General features: G+C 38.3%; 1 protein-coding gene across 1 annotated transcript in view; it reads right to left on the bottom strand.

Moving 5' to 3' along the window:
- Window positions 1-18,289, bottom strand: part of LOC150088380 (phospholipid-transporting ATPase ABCA3-like) — a 433,767-nt gene that overhangs the window by 317,863 nt on the left and 97,615 nt on the right. The window contains exons 6-8 of the mRNA XM_090370142.1: window positions 17,463-17,654; window positions 7,945-8,072; window positions 6,491-6,679 (exon numbers count right to left, since the gene is read on the bottom strand). Coding sequence (XP_090226268.1) covers window positions 6,491-6,679; window positions 7,945-8,072; window positions 17,463-17,654 — 509 coding nt within the window. The remainder of the gene's footprint in view (window positions 1-6,490; window positions 6,680-7,944; window positions 8,073-17,462; window positions 17,655-18,289) is intronic.

The raw sequence follows: 18,289 nt of genomic DNA, 5'->3' as shown, positions 1-18,289 counted from the left end.
ATCTGAGCAAACATTGACATCAGAAGTTTTGAAACAGTAATCTGACCAAGGAAAAGAAGAAAAGAAATCTCGCAGGTCATCCCATTTTGCATTCTTGTAGTGCCAAGCAATATGAGGTTGGGAATAGCCATGAGAAAAAGGCTCCATTGGAGAAGAGCCAATCATCAAGTTGTGATCTGAGGTGCCTAAAGGACCACTCACTTCGACAGTGTACTTAGATGGGTTAATTGTGATCGAAAACAGGAGATTCCAAATTACCAAGTCTCTGACAGGGAATATCGGAAAGGACATACGCACAAGTACCACATTTTGAGGCAAAAGGAATCATACAGTGAATAATTTGGCAACTGAGATGAGCAGTAGTTGAACCAATCAATAACTGAGATTCTGTCAGAAAAAGTACACGGGGGTTTGGCAGACTGCAAGTGGAAATGGACCGTTGAGATTAGAATTGAGACCACATGTCTCGGAAGTGTTTGGGAGGTTTAGATCTTTTCGCAGATAACCTTACTCTATTAGTTTGACAATTCATGGTGTATTCAATAGTAAGAGAAATTGGGGCAGACATGCTGTATGAAGTAATGAAATTTTTGAATATGGTGTACACATGGTAAGAATATAAATAAATTTTCTGTTTATACTCCGGGACGACCAAACGGTCAGAGGAGTTCGCATGATTGATTGAATACAAGAAACAGCACCATATTACCCAGATCCTTGACATAACATGGCCTCGACAATGTCCCCCCGCATACACACTACTCGGACTCCCTCCAGTCACTATCTGGCAGAGTAGATGTAGCAAGATTATATACACTAGCTGATGCAGAAGCCTCCTGAAGAGTTACCAATAGGTTCGACCTGGTGTACTAACTAGTGGCTGGCCTGCGAATACTGTTTTAGAGCTATACCCTCGAAATGTAAGGAAGACTGGATCTCGCCATGATGTTCATCATAACTTCAAACGTCATCACTCATACTGCACGATGGAAGAGATGGAGAAGGGTTTACCAGAACTTAGCTCTGGAGACTAAACATGGGTTCCACCAGTTTAAGCCTCCAATAAGCAAAGTGGTGGTATTGCACTGGTTGATGAGAGTCATCTACCACTTAGTATTGCCTGATAATGCAGAGGGGCAGCATTCCTCCATGTGGTGTGGGCGCCACACCTTGTCCCCTGCTTACATTCATTCACACCTCAGTGGTAACCCACCGGGTGCTTGTGCATGGAGGTTATACCCAGGATTACTAACAATCCCACCATCATGAAGCTGCAAGCAGAGGATTTGGCTGTCACAGACTGTCTGGTCTTCACCGAAATTGGGTCCACTTGACTTGAATGTCACTCGAATATCAGTTCCATCAGTGTTTTAGACTGCCAGGTAGCAAGTAAAGCGTGTCTGGCATATCTGAGAGAATTAGCATTAGCATTGCATTAGAATTAGCATTGGTAGAGGCATATGATGCAAGAAAGCAAGCTTATGCAGCATCAGCCAAAAAAAAAAAAAAAAAAAAAAAACCACTTCCACTTCACCCCTCCGTTCGTTCGAAATACCTGTCCAGCTGAGCCTTAAATTTATTTAGGCTATCAACTTCCATGACAAGGGATGGAAGTGTGTTCCACCAACCAACTACCCGCTGGCTAAAGCCAAATTTCCGCACGTCTGTCCTACATCTGTCTTTCCCCCAATTTGAATTTATGCCCTGTCAGATGATTATTCTGAGCAAGATCCCATCAGCATTAAGCATGCTCAAACCATTCAAGGCTTTATACACCTCTATCAGATCACCTCGCTGGTGCCTAGTCTCCAGACACTGTAATTTGCAAAACTTAAGCCTTTCTTCGTGAGAGTACCCCTTTGTTCCATTCACTAATCTTGTTGCCCTTCTCTGTACTCGTTCCAGCAGCTCTACATCCTTCTTGAAATGAGGCCTACAAACCTGTATACAGTATTCAATGTGTGGCCTGACCATTGCCTTATACAAGGGAATAATCACCTCCTTATCCCTGCTAGAAAAATTCCTGTTTATCATTGACAAGACACCATGAGCTACTTTTGCAGCCCGTCTGCACTGCTCAGAGAACTTCATATCTGCCTGCACAATTACCCCCAGGTCCTTTTCATTCTCTACCACTGTCAGTGGAGTACCACAGAGTTGATACGTCAGTGGGGTTACTGCTTCCCATATGTAGTACTTTATATTTGTCAATGTTAAACTTCATTTGCCACCTCTCAGCCCATCTGCTCAACCTTTCCAGATTGCAGCAGCATAGTGTCAGTAGTATCCTTGACAACCCTGCCAACCTTTGTATCATCTGCAAACTTGGACATTAAGCTTGATATACCATCCTCAATATCATCTACAAATACATACAGAAAACAATAATGGACCCAACACTGAACCCTGAGGGACTCCACTAATAACATTAGTCCATGATGAGCAGTGTCCATTGATTACCACTCTCTGTCTTCTCCCCCTCAACCACCCCTTTATCCAAAGTAGCAATTTGCCTCCAATGCCACACTGCTCCAATTTGTGTAGCAGTCTTCCATGTCCAACAGTATCAAAAGCCTTTCTATGATCCAAGTATTTTGATGCAAAATATTCATTTAGTTTGTTAACTACCTTTGCTGTTGTTGTTTGGTTTTTAGGAGCATTAGCAACTAAGGCCATATTGCTCCGGGGATATGCGGTGGTCATTTCCTGACCTTTCCGCATCCTCCATATTTGGTGGTCACGGGCTCGAACCCCGGTCTCATCAAGAAGCGTGTGCTACGCACCATTGCTCCTGCCTACCTGGCTACGGAAGCGCCCCACTACCTGAGCAGGATCATCAACAGTTGACCCATCGATATCAAGTGGACCAATCTGTTCATCCCCTTCCTTCTAGAGTTTACATAAGTAAAGAACTCTTTGCTGTTTTTCTTTGCATCCCTTGCCAAAAATTTCTCATAATCTGCCTTTTGCTTGCCTAACCTCCTTTGTTACTTGGTTACAGATCAACTTGTATCTATCATAGGCTTCTGTGTCATGTGTTAATTTATATGTATCCCATGCATTTTTCTTCTCTGTCATATGTCTCTTTAGTTCATCTGATATCCATTTAGGCCTAAACCTTGAACAATATTTTTTAGTTGGTATGTAAAGCCTAGTAGCTTCCAAAATAAGTTCTTTGAATGCTTCCCATTTTGAATTTGCTGTTGGTAACATCTTCAGTTGGTCCACTGTATAGAATTTAAATACTGTCTCAGACCTTCCCTTTACCCCTGATGGTAGTTACCTCTTTGAGTAAACTAAGGATCCTGACTAGATCTATAATCTAATTATAGAAAATAATTTAATATAACAATTGGTCAATAAAGTGGCTAAATATGGCTAAAAAACTTCTCGTTCAGTGGAGCTGCAACTTGTAACACGTTGATTTGATACCTTTACTGATACTAAGTAATACCTACAAAATCTCTATCTCTGTACCTACAATATCTCTATCTACCCTTACTGATACTAAGTAATACCTACAAAATCTCTATCTAATTTAAACTTTAAACTAAATATCGTAACTAGGAATATAAAGCTACTCTAGAAAATAAGTTAATATGCCAATTTAATCTAATAAAACAGAAAAAAACTTCTCTCCAGGAGCAGTAAAAACTTCACCTACACAAGGCTACTCTCATTCTCCCAAAGGTAGTTCATTATTAGGTAATTATTCCCAAAGGTAGTCTCTTCAAGAAGAAGGTTAATTTTCCGTCTCATGCCAAGATTGCTGAGTTTGTTGAGTAGAATATTATGATTTATGAAATCAAAAGCTTTAGATAAGTCCAGGAACAATGCTATTGCATAGTGACCCTTTTCAAAACTATCAATGACTATAAATATATTTTCTTCAAAATCATAATATATGGGGTATATATATGCATTAACATTAGTAGAGGCATACAATGCAAAAAAGCAAGCCTATGCAGCATCAGCCAAAAAAAAAAAAAAAAAAACCCTTCCATTTCAACCCTTCATTCATTCCAAATGCCTGTCCAGCTCAGCCTTAAACTCATTCAGTCCATCAACCCCCACAACAAAAGATGGAAGTCTGTTACACCAATGAACCACCTGCTGGCCAAAGGCAAACTTCCGCACATCTTTCCACAACTGTCCCTCCTCAATTTGAATCTATGCCCCTTCAGCATTCAGCTTGCTCAACCCATTCAAGGCCCTACACACCTCAATCAGACCACCTCGCATGCATCTACCCTCCAGGCGCTGCAACTTGCAGATCCCAAGCCTTTCCCGGCAAGAGCACCCCCCTGCTCCCCTCACCAATCCCGCCGCTCCTCCCTGTACCCGCTCCAGCAACTCCACATCCTTCCCAAAATGAGGCCCAAGACCTGTACACAGCACTCCAGGTGTGGCCCGACCACTGCCATGCACAATGGGACAATCACCCTCCCGTCCCTGCTAGAAACATTGCTATATATCACCGACAAGACTCCACGACCCGCCCCGGCAGCCCATCCGCACTGCTCAGCAAACCCCACACTTGACAGCACAATTATTCCAGGTCCCTTTCACTCTCCACTTCCCTGAGTGTAGCACCACACCGCAGGCATGTTTCTCCTAGGTTATTGCCACCCATATGCAGCACCTCGCACTTGTCAATGTCAAACTTCAGTTGCCACTCCTCAGCCTATTTGCCAGTTGGACTAGCATACTGTCTTTACTGTCGTTAACAACCCTTATCTTTCCAATGCCCAAAACATTGCCTTATACTGTGTGGAGTCAAATGCCTTTTATAATCCACAAATGCCAGGCATAATGGTGTTTTATATTCATTTGCTTTCTCCATTATCTGCAATGTTATGTGAAGGTGATCCCTAGTTGAGAATCCTGTCCTAATGGGCCAGCTTGCTCATTCGGTTGATTCTGATCAAGTATTCTTTCTAATCTGTTAGTAATGATCCTTGTGAACAACTTGTAGATGTGGGACAACAAGCTAATTGGTCTATAATTTCCAATTTATCTCCTTTCTTAGGCAGCAAAATTATGATTGCATTATTCCACTCCTTAGGCGTCATGCGTTTCCTAATGTATTTTGTGAAGAGTCCTACCAGTTTCTGTGTTATCTCTCTTCCTCCCAATTTTAACAACTCTACAGTAACTTCATGTTCACCTGGGGCTTTCTGATTCATTTTCTTCAACGCATGTTCTACCTCATCAGGAAGGATATCGGGTATGTCGTATGTGTTGCTAATTTGTGATCCATCTTCCCCAGTGCTGGTATCATTCACTTGCTCCTTGTGTAATTCTTTATAGTAGTGATCTATAATTCTCTATAGTCCTCTGCTATTTGAATTATGCCTTCTCTGCTATTTATAAGTACACCATTGCTATTCTTCAGTTTCAGTATCATTTGTCTTTCTGTATTTTTTTTTATTTTTTTTTTATTTATGTAAACCCCAAACACAAGAGGTATTAGAACCTATAGTACTTAGTACCGTGCTTGGGTTGGAGGTTGAGAAAACGAAAGAAGATATTTGTTGACATTGGACTTGAACTTCTGTACACTGTAATTTTCAGGAAATACGTATGAAGGAAGGTTGTTCCAGAAAACGGCAGTTGAATGAATAAACGAGAAAGATGAATGTCTGTGACAACCTCAAGGATCTGTTCCACCTTCAGTTTTTCAAACAATATTTTGCATGGCAACCCCCATACATTCTTGTTCATTTCCTCCTTAACATATCTCTTCCATGTTTCTCTTTTTTAATATTGTATTTTAACAGTATACTCCCTTCTATACTGCAAGTATTGTCTTTTCAAAGCCTCTTCCTCCTCTAATATTCTCCTCCTTCTTGCTCTTTGGAAACTCCTCTTCGACCAGTTCACCCTCCTCCTCATATCCATCAGAAATGTAATCCACGAAGATACAACCCTATGTAACCTAACTCTCTTCCTCATAGACCCACAGCAACTCTCTTAAATTATTTTACTCAAAATCTCATAATTTATTTCATCCAAGCTGCAATCTAATTCATTCCTTTCTTCACATTACCTCATATTTACAATATTCTCAAATTTTTTCCAGCATACGGAACTCACTGCAAACCCCTGTTCAAATTCATCCTTCTATCTATTTTAAGATCTTGAATTTCATAGCAAATATATCTGTGATCACTTATAGACCAATCTTCTTTAACCCTTCAATTCCTAATTCTTCCCACCAATGCATTAGATAGTATTGTTAAATCAATATTTGACTTCCCCCTGCATATTATGAAAGGTAGAAAGCTGGCCTAACACATTTACTTTATTCAATCTCATAACTATTAAAACTTCATCCTCTAGCATTTGACTCCATACTCCCCCATGTTACCGAGTTCGCATTAGAGTCAATGCCTATCACAATTCTTTTTGCACACAACACATTCATTACTTTTTCTATATAATTCATGGAGGGTTTCAGTTCATCCCAAAACTGGCAATATATACTTACCAGATATAAACTTCCTATCTCACTAACAATTTCAACACATATACCATGAGTATAACATAACTCGTCTACTTGTATTACCACCAGATTCTTATTTCTTACTATAATAGCAGCCTGGCTGTTCCCTTTCGACTGTATAACTTTATCATCTACTTTATAACCCTTTACAAGGTTCCCAACCACGTATGGCTCCTGAAGGAGAAGGACATCATAATTCTTTTCATCCAATTTTTGACTTAATTGTACAGCAACATTATATGCTCTCTGCCCATTCTCTTGCATTACCTTAATCAGTCAATAATCAATTTTCCTTCTATCCATAATCAATTCTATTTTTATATTGATCATAAAACTTCTTATACTCACTACTACAATCTCGGCTTTTCATTGAATGGCAGTAATCGTTATTCTTCCGCTTGCAATTTATGCAAATAGGATCTTCACTTTTCTTTTTGCAATCTTTATATACATGTCCTTCTTCTCCACAGTGTCCACACGTTGTCTTCCTCTTGCACTGATGGGCAATAGGCCCATAGGGCAAACACCTGAAACATTTAGGAATGAGTACAATGTCTTTCACTCGAAACGAGATCCATTGGAAATATACTCGTCCTTTTTCTACCAATACCTTTCTCAAGCTTTTGAGCACTTCAAATATCCAATTACTTCCTTCTTTTCCAGAGGAAATTGATCTCACTACCATATCTCTTTTAACCTCTTCTAATTTATATCCATGCTCTTTCAAATTCTTCTCCCATATTTCTTGTATGTAATCTATTTTTGCTACTCCTTTAATACATCATATACAATGATTTTCATACCTGGCTTTCACGGTATTTCTAATCTAAGACCAGTCTGCCACAATCTCTTATTATTTTGCAATTCCTCTATATCCTTTTCCGAATCTACTTCTACTAATAATCCTCTGTCCCTTATTTTTTTCACTTTCACATTCTTTATATACAGTCTTATCTCTTTATTAACCACGTCCTCTACTTGTTCACTTGTCGCTATATCTTCTTTATTTGCCCTAATTAAGGGCACTCCTTATCCTTCTTTTCTTTTGCTTTCCCTCTTTCTAACACAGCAGCATAAGTTTCATATTGATGTTCTTGTTCTAGGGCTAACTTTCTATAATCTCTCACTCTAGTATTCATAACTCTATTTTCGACATACATTTTTATCATTTTATCCTCTAACTGATCCCACATAGAAAGTATATTTTTCATAGCAGCTCTTGTTACCTTATTTGTACTGCAAAAGAGAAATTTTTGCAGACTGGTCCTTATCTTCCTTATTTCCAAAAAATCATCCCATAAATCTTTCTCTATCTAAATTTGATCTGAACCCATACTATCCATTTCCTCTTCCACTCTTGTCCTTTTCTGTGCCCTTCTATTCTTTCCAAAATCACCATTATGCATTCTTCCCTCCTATTCAATTCACTCCAATCTCACCACAGTTGTCTTCAGCTGTTCCCGAAATCTCATTTCTTCTAATTCTTCATCATCCATTGCCAGTATATCCTCTGAATCATATGAAGCCTCCTCAGTCCTTTTATGTGCCATCTTAACTCTATACAGTCCTATCGACATAAGCACTTATCGTGCTGTATCAATTCAAGGGTCCAAAAATGCTCCAAACTCTACACTAATACAATATAATCCAATGTGAATACTCAAAATACTAAACAGTAAAATTCTACAATAAAACAAGTCAGTCAGACAGCTCCAGTCAATAATAATTACATAAATATAAATTTACCCACTAATCCCAAGATACAACTAAAACTCTACCAGGAAAGGGAAAATAAAAAAAAAAATAAAAAATTTAATGGCATTAACTATGTAACCCTAATATAAAATTTTCAATCCCAAATAAGCACAAAGTATGCAAGTATTATCTGTACAATACCATGCTAATTACAATCTACATCTTAAATAATTAAAACTACACTTTAATAAATTTAAACACTAACCTGAAAACAACAACCACAATTTATAATCCACACAATCAATTCAATCGTTCAACACTAAAAACAATAGCTATTATCGCTACCATTACAATGGCAGCCACTGTAAGTCAGCCACTGCAGAGGTTGAAAATTCAGCCTTCAATTTCTACTTAATAACTTGCAATAAAATACTGTAACTTCACAAACAAACTCAAAAAGCACTTTAAAAAATCTTCTACAACTTGAATAACAAATAATAAAAATTCCTTATTTTCAAAGAAGCACTCGGTAGCTCATGTTTCCGCCCTCCTCAACCTTGAAATGAAGGTAGCTCCATGTCCTGATGGCATTTCTCCAATTGCACTCAAAATTCGGGCTTCTGAACTTTTCCCTATATTGTATGACATTTTTATATATTCTTATTCCACTGTTGTAGTAGTAGTAACAGAAGCATGTGATGCAAGAAAGCAAGCGTATGAGCTTACGCAGCATCAGCAATAAAAAAAAAAAAAAAAAAATTTAGCATTAGCATTAGTAGAGGCATATCATGCAAGAAATCAAGCTTATTCAGCATCAGCCAAAAAAAAAAAAAAAAAAAAAAAAAACACAATTCCCATTTCACCTCTCCATTCGTTCGAAATACCTGTCCAGTTGAGCCTTAAATTTGTTTAGACTATCAACTTCAACAACAAATGATGGAAGTCGGTTCCACCAACCAACCACCCACTGGCCAAAGACAAATTTCCGCACATCTATCCAACATCCGTCCTTCCTCAATTTGAATTTATGCCCTCTGAGGTGATTATTCTCAGCAAGAGGAAGAATCCCATTGGCATTGAGCATGCTCAAACCATTCAAAGCCTTATACACCTCTATCAGATCACCTCGCCGGTGCCTAGTCTCCAGACTGTAATTTGCAAAACTTAAGCCTTTCTTCGTAAGAGCAACCCTTCATTCTGTTCACTAATCTTGTTGCCCTTTTCTGTACCCATTCCAGCAGCTCTACATTCTTCTTGAAATGAGGCTTCCAGACCTGTATACATTACTCAAGATGTGGCCTAACCATTGCCTTATACAAGGGAATAATCACCTCCTTATCCCTGCTAGAAAAATTCCTGTATATCATTGACAAGACACCATGAGCTACTCTTGCAGCTCGTCTGCACTGCTCAGAGAACTTCATATCTGCCTGCACAATTACCCCCAGGACCTTTTCATTCTCCACCACTGTCAGTGTAGTACCGCAGAGTTGATACGTTGCTCTGGGGTTACTGTTTCCCATATGTAGTACTTTACATTTGTCAATGTTAAACTTCATTTGCCACCTCTCAGCCCATCTGTTCAACCTTTCCAGATCCTGTTGCAGCAGCATAGCATCAGTGGTGTCCTTAACAACCCTGCCAACCTTTGTATCATCTGCAAACTTGGGCATTAAACTTGATATACCATCATCAATATCATTCATAAACACCGAAAACAACAACGGACCCAACACTGAACCCTGAGGAACTCCACTAATAACATTAGTCCACGTTGAGCAGTGTCCATTGATTACCACTCTCTGTCTTCTACCACTCAACCATCCCCTTATCCATAGCAGCAATTTGCCTCCAATGCCACACTGCTCCAATTTGTGCAGCAGTCTTCCATGTGCAACAGTATCAAAAGCCTTTCTAAGATCCAAATATATAATATCAAAGTTATTCCCTGAATCCAGTTCTTTTGTGACTACATCATAGTATCCAATCAAATTGGTCAGGCAAGACCTGCCGTTAACAAAACCATGCGGCGTCTGAGCTATAACTGAATTCTTGTCTAGATGATCCTGCAGTGCTTCTTTAAAGAGTGCCTCCATTAATTTTCCTGGAACAGAAGTTAAACTAACAGGTCTATAATTACTTGTGTCCGCCTTTGATCCTCCTTTGTGAATTGGGGTTACATTTGCACATCTCCAGTCTATGGGTACCTCCCCTGAGTCCAAAGAAGCTCTCATAATTATGGCTAGGGGTTTGCTTACTTCCTTTGCTGCCTCCTTTAATATAACTGGATAGATCCCATCCACCCCAGGTGCCTTTTTTATGTTTATCCTCAACAATCTCTCCTCCACTTTCCTCTCAGTTATTACAAAATCATCTAGCTCACTGCCAATGTCTACTTTACCTACGTCATTCTCCTTCCTGAATAACTCCTTATGCGTGAATGTAGATGCAAAATACTCGTTTAGATTGTTAGCCACCTGAGCAGGATCCTCAACTGTTGAACCATCAATATCCAGTGGACCAATCTGATTCATCCCTTTCCTTCTTGAGTTTAAATAGGTAAAGAACTGTTTTCTGTTTTTCTTTGCATCCTTTGCCAAAGATTTTTCGTAGTCTGCCTTTGCCTGCCTAATCTCCTTTGTGACTTGGTTACAGACCAACTTATATCTATCATAGGCTTCCATGTCGCCCATTAATTTGTATGTATTCCATGCATTTTTCTTCTCTGCCACATGTCTCATTAGTTCATCTGACAACCATTTAGGCCTAAACCTTGAACAATATTTCTTAGTTGGTATGTAAAGCCTGGTAGCTTCCAAGATTAGTTCCTTGAATGCTTCCCATTTTGAGTTTGCTGTTGGTAACATCATCAGTTGGTCCCACTGTATAGAATTTAAATATGTATTGTATGACATTTTTATATATTCTTATTCCACTGTTGTAGTAGTAGTAACATAAGCATGTGATGCAAGAAAGCAAGCGTATGAGCTTACGCAGCATCAGCAATAAAAAAAAAAAAAAACAATTTAGCATTAGTAGAGGCATATGATGCAAGAACTTTTCCTTGTATTGTATGACATTTTTATATATTCTTATTCCACTGTTGTAGTAGTAGTAACAGAAGCATGTGATGCAAGAAAGCAAGCATATGAGCTTATGCAGCATCAGCAATAAAAAAATAAAATTAAAAAAAAATTTAATACAACCATTCCCTCATAAAGTTTGTCCAGTTCCTCCTTGAATTTATTTAAGCTATCAACTTCCACAGAAACAGATGAAAGTTTATTCCAGAAATAATAATTATTATTAAGCACATACTAACCAGATGTGAGCCCCTGGCTACTTGCTGGCTAAAGGCAAATTTCTGCACATCTATTCTACAACTGTCTTTCCTCAATTTGAATTTATGCTCCCTCAGGTATGTAATCTGAGCAAGTGAAAGAATCTCATCAGAATTCAGCATGCTCAATCCATTCAAAGCCTTATACAACTCAATCAGATCAGCTAGCAGGTGCCTAGTCTCCAGCTGCTGCAATTTGTAGATTTTAAGCTTTTCTTGGTAAGAGGAACCCCCTTCTTTCCCCTCACCAATGTTGCCCTTCTCTGTACACACTCAAGCAACTCTACATCCTTCCTAAAATTAGGCCTCCAGACCTGTACACGTGGCCTGACCAGACCACTGCCTTATACAAAGGGATAATAACCTCCTTTTCCCTACTAGCAAAATTCCTGTATATCCTTGATAATACCCATGACCTGCTCTCGCTGCCTGTCTGTACTGCTCAGAAAACTTCATATCTGACTGCACAATCACTCCCAGGTCTTTTTCATTTTCCACCTACCTGAGTGTAGTACCATGCAGTTGGCACGTTCCACAGGGTTTATTCTACCCATATGCAGTACTTTCTATTTGTCAATGTTAAACTTCAGTTGCCACTTTTCATCCCATCTGCCCAAATTTTATAGATCCTGTTGCAGTAGCACACTGCCACTGCTGTCATTAACAACCCTGCCAACCTTTGCATCATCTGCAAACTTCGACACTAATCCTCATACACCTTCATCAATATCACTGATAAATATACAAAACAAGAGTGGGCCCAACACTGAACCCTCTGGGACTCCACTAATAACATTAGTCCACAAAGAGCTACATCCATTGATTTCCACTCACTGTCTTCTCCCACTCAACCACCCTTTTATCCATAGTAGCAACTTACCCTTAATACCATACTGCTCCACTTTATACAATAATCTTCCATGTGCAATGGTGTCAAAAGATTTCCTGAAATCCAAATGTATGATATAAAAATTATTTTTCGTATCTAGTAACCACATCATAATATCCAATCATATTTGTCAGACAAGACTTGCAATGATCCTGCAATGCACGTTTAACCAGTGACTCCATTATTTTACTCAGAATAGGCATTAAACTAACTGGTCTGTAATTACTCGTGTCACCCTTAGATCCCTCTTTGTGAATTGGGGATACATTTTCACGTCTGCAGTCCATGGGGACTTCCCCTGAGTCCACGGATGTTCTCATAATTATGGATAAAGTTAAGCATACTTCATTTGCTGTCTCCTTTAATATAACTGGATAGATCCCATCAACCCCTTTCTTATGTTTAACTTAAACAATTTCTCCTCCACATTGCTCTCAGTTATTACAAAATCATTAAGCAGCTTGTTACAGTTTGATAAACTTCTGGCATTTCCTTCCTTAATAACTTCTCATGTGTGAATGTAGATGCAAAATACTCATTCAGATTATCAGCTATCTGAACAGGAACCTCAACAGTCGAACCATCGATATCAAGTGGATCAATCTGATTCATCCCCTTCCTTTTAGAGTTTATATAAGTATAGAATTGTTTGCTGTTTTTCTTAGCATCCTTTGCCAAATATTTCTCCTAATCTGCCTTCGCTTGCCAAATCTCCTTTGTGACTTCATTACAGACTAGCTTATATCTGCCATAGGCTTCTGTGTCGCCTGATAATTTATATGCATCCCATGCATTTTTCCTCTCTTCCACGAGTCTCATTAGTTCATCTGAACTCCATTTAGGCCTAAACCTTGAACAATATTTCTTAATAGGTATGAAAAGCCTAATAGCTTCCAAGGTTAATTTCTTGAATGCTTCCAACTTAGAATTTGCTGTTGGTAACATCATCAGTTGATTCCACTGTACAGAATTTAGAAACTGTCTGAAACCACACCTTTACTAAAGCAAAAATTCTTCCCTTTAACCCCGATGGTAGTTACATCTTTGAATAAACCCCACATCAGCACACTGTGATCGCTGCCACTTAGTGGTTCCTTTATCTGCAAATTCTTAATGCATGAATAATCACTGCTGATAACCAGATCAAGAGTATTACCCTCTCTGGTTGCCTCTCGAACATTCTGCTGCAGAAAACAATCATCCAATAAATCCACAAAACTCTTGCTAGTGTGCGAGTGACCAACCCACAAGTTCTAGTCAATATCTGGGAAGTTAAAACCCCCCATTATAACACAATCTGATTTACTTGGCCATTCTATTTCTCTGTTCAATTGTTCGTTGTACTCATCATTGTACTAATGACACTGATGAGTACAATGAACAATTGCATTCATCAGTGTCATTAGGCCTGTAACACACTCCTAATCTCATTTCTGCTTTCTCAGTGCTTATGTCACACTAAACTGACTCAACATTGCACTGTACATCTATGTAAACCGGATGCACTTCCTCAGATTTTATGTTTTTCTTAATTAACAGCATAACACCTCTTCCCTTCCTACCCTACCACTTTCTATACGAAAACAATGGCTGCAAGATTTGAAACGAAACAATGGTTTTATGCACATTAATTAATTTGTACATTAATGTGTATCCTTTCTGTACACATCGTACTCCCCAAATTCCAATTCTGCATTCCTAATATCTGTGTGACACCATGTCTTTGACATTCCAACAATATCTACCTTTAATGTCTTGACCAGCACTTCAAATTCATCAAATTTATTTACTATACTTCTAGCATTGGTGTACATGCACCTGTTGTTATTCTTTGATATCCTAACACAGCCCATGTATTTATTTGTTTCACGATGACTGCAATCGGTCCCTGAAACCCCCAGCACCCTGACCTCCAGGCTGCTGGTCATTCTAATAGAAGTAGTGCAAGTATCACCTTCATCTCTGCCTACAGCTACTTTTAACCTTTTAGTCTGTGAATCTCCCCAAGCTAGAAGTTTTGCATCCCACCTAATGCTGCCTTGATAGCATCAGCAAACACTCTTGCACCCCCTTCTACTTAAGTGTATCCCATCCCCGTAGAAGCAGTATCTCCCATTAACAAGCACGGACCATGCTGAGAAAAATTCTACCCCATGAGCCTTGCACAATTCCTCCAGGGCTGAATTGGTTGACAAGGCTCTCATCATATACTCCTTCTCATTGTGTCTGGGCAGATTTGTAGACACTTTCAAATTTAACCCTAGCTGAGACTTTTTTTCAACGTTGACCTGTATTTGTTAAGTAAATCTGCAGATCTCCTTCTCTTAATGTCATTAGTGCCAATGTGTGCAACAATATCACCCTTTGTGCCCTTAAAAGATGATAAGGTTGATGATGCAAAGGTTCATGATGTTACAACATCATCAACCTTTGCTCCTGGCACACATACCCTGGTTCTATTCCATCTATCCTTTTTACACAATATATTACCCATCTCCCATAAAAATAGTGTCAGTGACAATCACTAACTCCTTTGGGATCAGTGCATTCTGTCTTGGAGATTGCCGCTGTAATGGCTGTTGCACAACAGTGAGCTCTGGTGTTGAGTTGGGCACCTGAGAGCTTGACTGGCCCCTCATATTAATTTTTTCGAGGGTATCTACCCTACACTTCAAGCTCTCATAGATGCCCATCAGAATGCTGAGTTGGTCCTAATTTCTAGACACTCTCTGCACCTAGCACACACAAATACATCCTCCTTGCATAGACCATGTTCTGTTCCCGAGAGTTCGGCAAACATTTCACAAGTTGCACATTTTTTTAGGCTGTGATGCATCGGACAATCACCACACTGTTCTCCCACGAGTCACAGCACTCCTGCCAATTTGTGCCCATTGCTTTGCTGCTCTAGTCTGGAGCATGATATTGAAAATTAATAAGATCAATAAAATTTAATTAATTAATTATCAGTACTACACTATCTAATAGAATTCTAAATACAGTGATATGTATTACCCAATCTATTTTTACATTAGAGCTACCTATTTACCACAATTAAAAATTTGAATTCCCTACCACTTTCTATACGAAAACAATGGCTGAAGATTTGAACAAAACAGCGGTTTTATGCACATTAAGTAACCTACAAAAACTTTATCTAAATTAAAAATAAAAATAACTACATAACTAGAGCTATAAGGCTACTTATAAAATACAATATAACAATTAAGTAAATAAAATGGCAAATACATTGCTTTTTTGGAGACTGTAATTCACAGCTACTTTTCCTCCTTCACAGAAATTTGCTGATATCCAGCCATTTCCTAAAAAAAGAGTAACAAATCTTCCTTCCTTCCCATTATTACCCAAATGTACCCCTTCAACTCTTTCATCTACACTTTCTAAATTAATGGAAAATCCAGAAATTGCCAACTCTTTAACTACCTTGAAACCATTCATCTAATCAATGATTATCACTGTCAATTCACTAGTGCTACACTGGCTTATGTTACTCCTCGTCAGACAAATGTGATCATAACTTTTGGTGAAATTCTAGCAGTTGCTCTTAACATTTACAAGTTTTCTGATTATGTCTGGCATAACAATCACCTTAACAAGTTCATGTCATATCGACTGCTGACTATCTTTTGTACTTGGGTAGTTACTTTTACTCTCTGACTACTCACAGCCACTGATATTAGATAGCTTACTGTCTTATAACTTCTAAACTAATGCTGGTGTTCCTCAAGGTTCTTTCTCCCATAGTTTTCTTTTGTATACCAATGATTTTCTTCACTTACTAGAAATCCATAATTTTGTTGATCAATGCTCTATATTCTATCTCCCAAATTGAAAAACTTTGCTGTGCACCAAAAGTTTCAACTTCTTGAATATCCACTACCAATTTATTAAATGCTAATCTCCAGGTAATTCTCCAATAGGGTGAATAAAAAGGGACTACTGCACTTATGCTCATCTTCAATGATAGATTTATAAACAAGGTCACATATCCATGTATTTCTATTAGGGATTATCCTGACTTAAGCTCTCTTTGCATAAGCAGATCACAAATATTGCTTCTTATGCATCTAAAAAAAATGGTTTTCTTTTTTCCCTCTTGGCATTATCTTTCTTCTAAATAACTACCCACTCTGCAAAAGTCTCAAATCTATCCAACCATGAAATACTGTTTCCTAATCTCAGGTGGTGCCCACAAAACCTCTCTCATGCTATTCATTCTCACGTCATCCACTATCTGTCTCATAGACATTCAGTTTCTGCTGCATGCCTTTACTATAGCTACTTTTGTGGGTACTGTTCTGAACAGTACCCCCAGAAGTAGCTTCTTCTGAACTGGCATCTGTAATTCCACCATTCTCTTCCAAACAGGGACTCACATCTGGTGAGTATGGGCTTGGCACACCCAGGGTCCTGAGCTGGATATCATCATTTTTCTCTTTCTCTCGCTCTCTCTCTCTCTCTCTCTCTCTTAGGGTAACTGGGGAATTTTTTTTTTTTTGGCTTGTGCAGCATAAGCCTCGGGCTTCCTTTCACCGTATAGCTAATAACAATAATAAACTTGAACATGTGGTTGCAAGCAGTCAGCATCCATTCACTGTCTAACACCAAATACAGAACAAACTTTTTCCTCTTCTTCATTTATCTATTCTACTTTTGCTCTATGGAACAACCTTCCTTCACATGTATTTCCCGAAAATTATAATCTACAGAAATTCAAATCTAATATTTACAAGTACCTTTGCAGAATTCAACCCATGCATGGTAATAAGTACTACAGATTCTGCCTTTCATATTTAGGGGTTTCATAAAAAAACTTTAGTAAATAATCAAATTCAAAAACAGATATTAAAATAATTATCCCTCGCTGTCCATTATCTTCTATCAAAACTATTCACTGTAGTCACAAATAAAAAAGTCAAAAAGAGAAGGGACAGTCATATCTTCTCATTCCTGCTCAACTGCTGAAAAAGTAAAGGTGCTTAAAGAGAAAAATGGAATTATTATTAACTTACCATAACTTTCAAGTGCGGCCATTATTCTCCATGCCATCAGGATACCCCCATTAGGAACAAGGCATAGCAGTAATTTTTTCCAAAGTGATAACATAACTAAATGGCTATCGACATCCATAGCAAAGTAGAAAGACTGAATTACATAGCTACTTATTATCCACAGAGTAACAATAGCAAATATTCCTGAAACAGCTGTAAGAATAAAAATAGCTATAATATTCAAAACAATATAATGTATTTGTTAATTATATAATTAACCATTCAGTATATATACATTCATTTAAGAAAAATTCACATACACATACATATATATATACTGTCCAGTCAAAATATTATGACCACCCCTGTGTTTTATGTCTGCAGTGCTTTCACCATCCATAACTTTCCTCAAAATTTATGATTTTCAAATTTATATAAAATTTATATACCATGCAGAACTTACTTTAAATTCTCTATTTGCTATAAGTTCAGCAAATTTTTCTGCTTTTTTCCTTGCAAATTACATCTGAATCACCATCTCTTCTTCTGTGTCCAAAACACTGACAGAGAATTTCAGACGTTTCTAGTGGAAACATCTTCTCTTCTCTTCTGTAGCACTCAATACTAAACTTTTCTTTTGAATGATTGTTGATAAAATTGTTGGCAAAGGCTGATGATGTAGAGCTGATATCTTTTAAGGGCACAAAGAGTGATATTGTTGTACATGTTGGCACTAATGATATTAAGATTAGGAGACTGGCAGAATTAATTAACAAATACAGGTCAATGTTGAAAAAAAAGCCGTGAGTTAGGGTTGAATTTGAAAGTGTCTGCAATTCTGCCCAGAC

Source organism: Mastigoproctus giganteus, chromosome 3, assembly GCF_048544385.1.
Source record: "Mastigoproctus giganteus isolate SK-2022 chromosome 3, ASM4854438v1, whole genome shotgun sequence".
NCBI lineage: Eukaryota > Metazoa > Arthropoda > Arachnida > Uropygi > Thelyphonidae > Mastigoproctus > Mastigoproctus giganteus.
The sequence above is the reverse complement of the archived record's forward strand: the minus strand, read 5'-3'. Positions and strand labels throughout refer to the sequence as shown.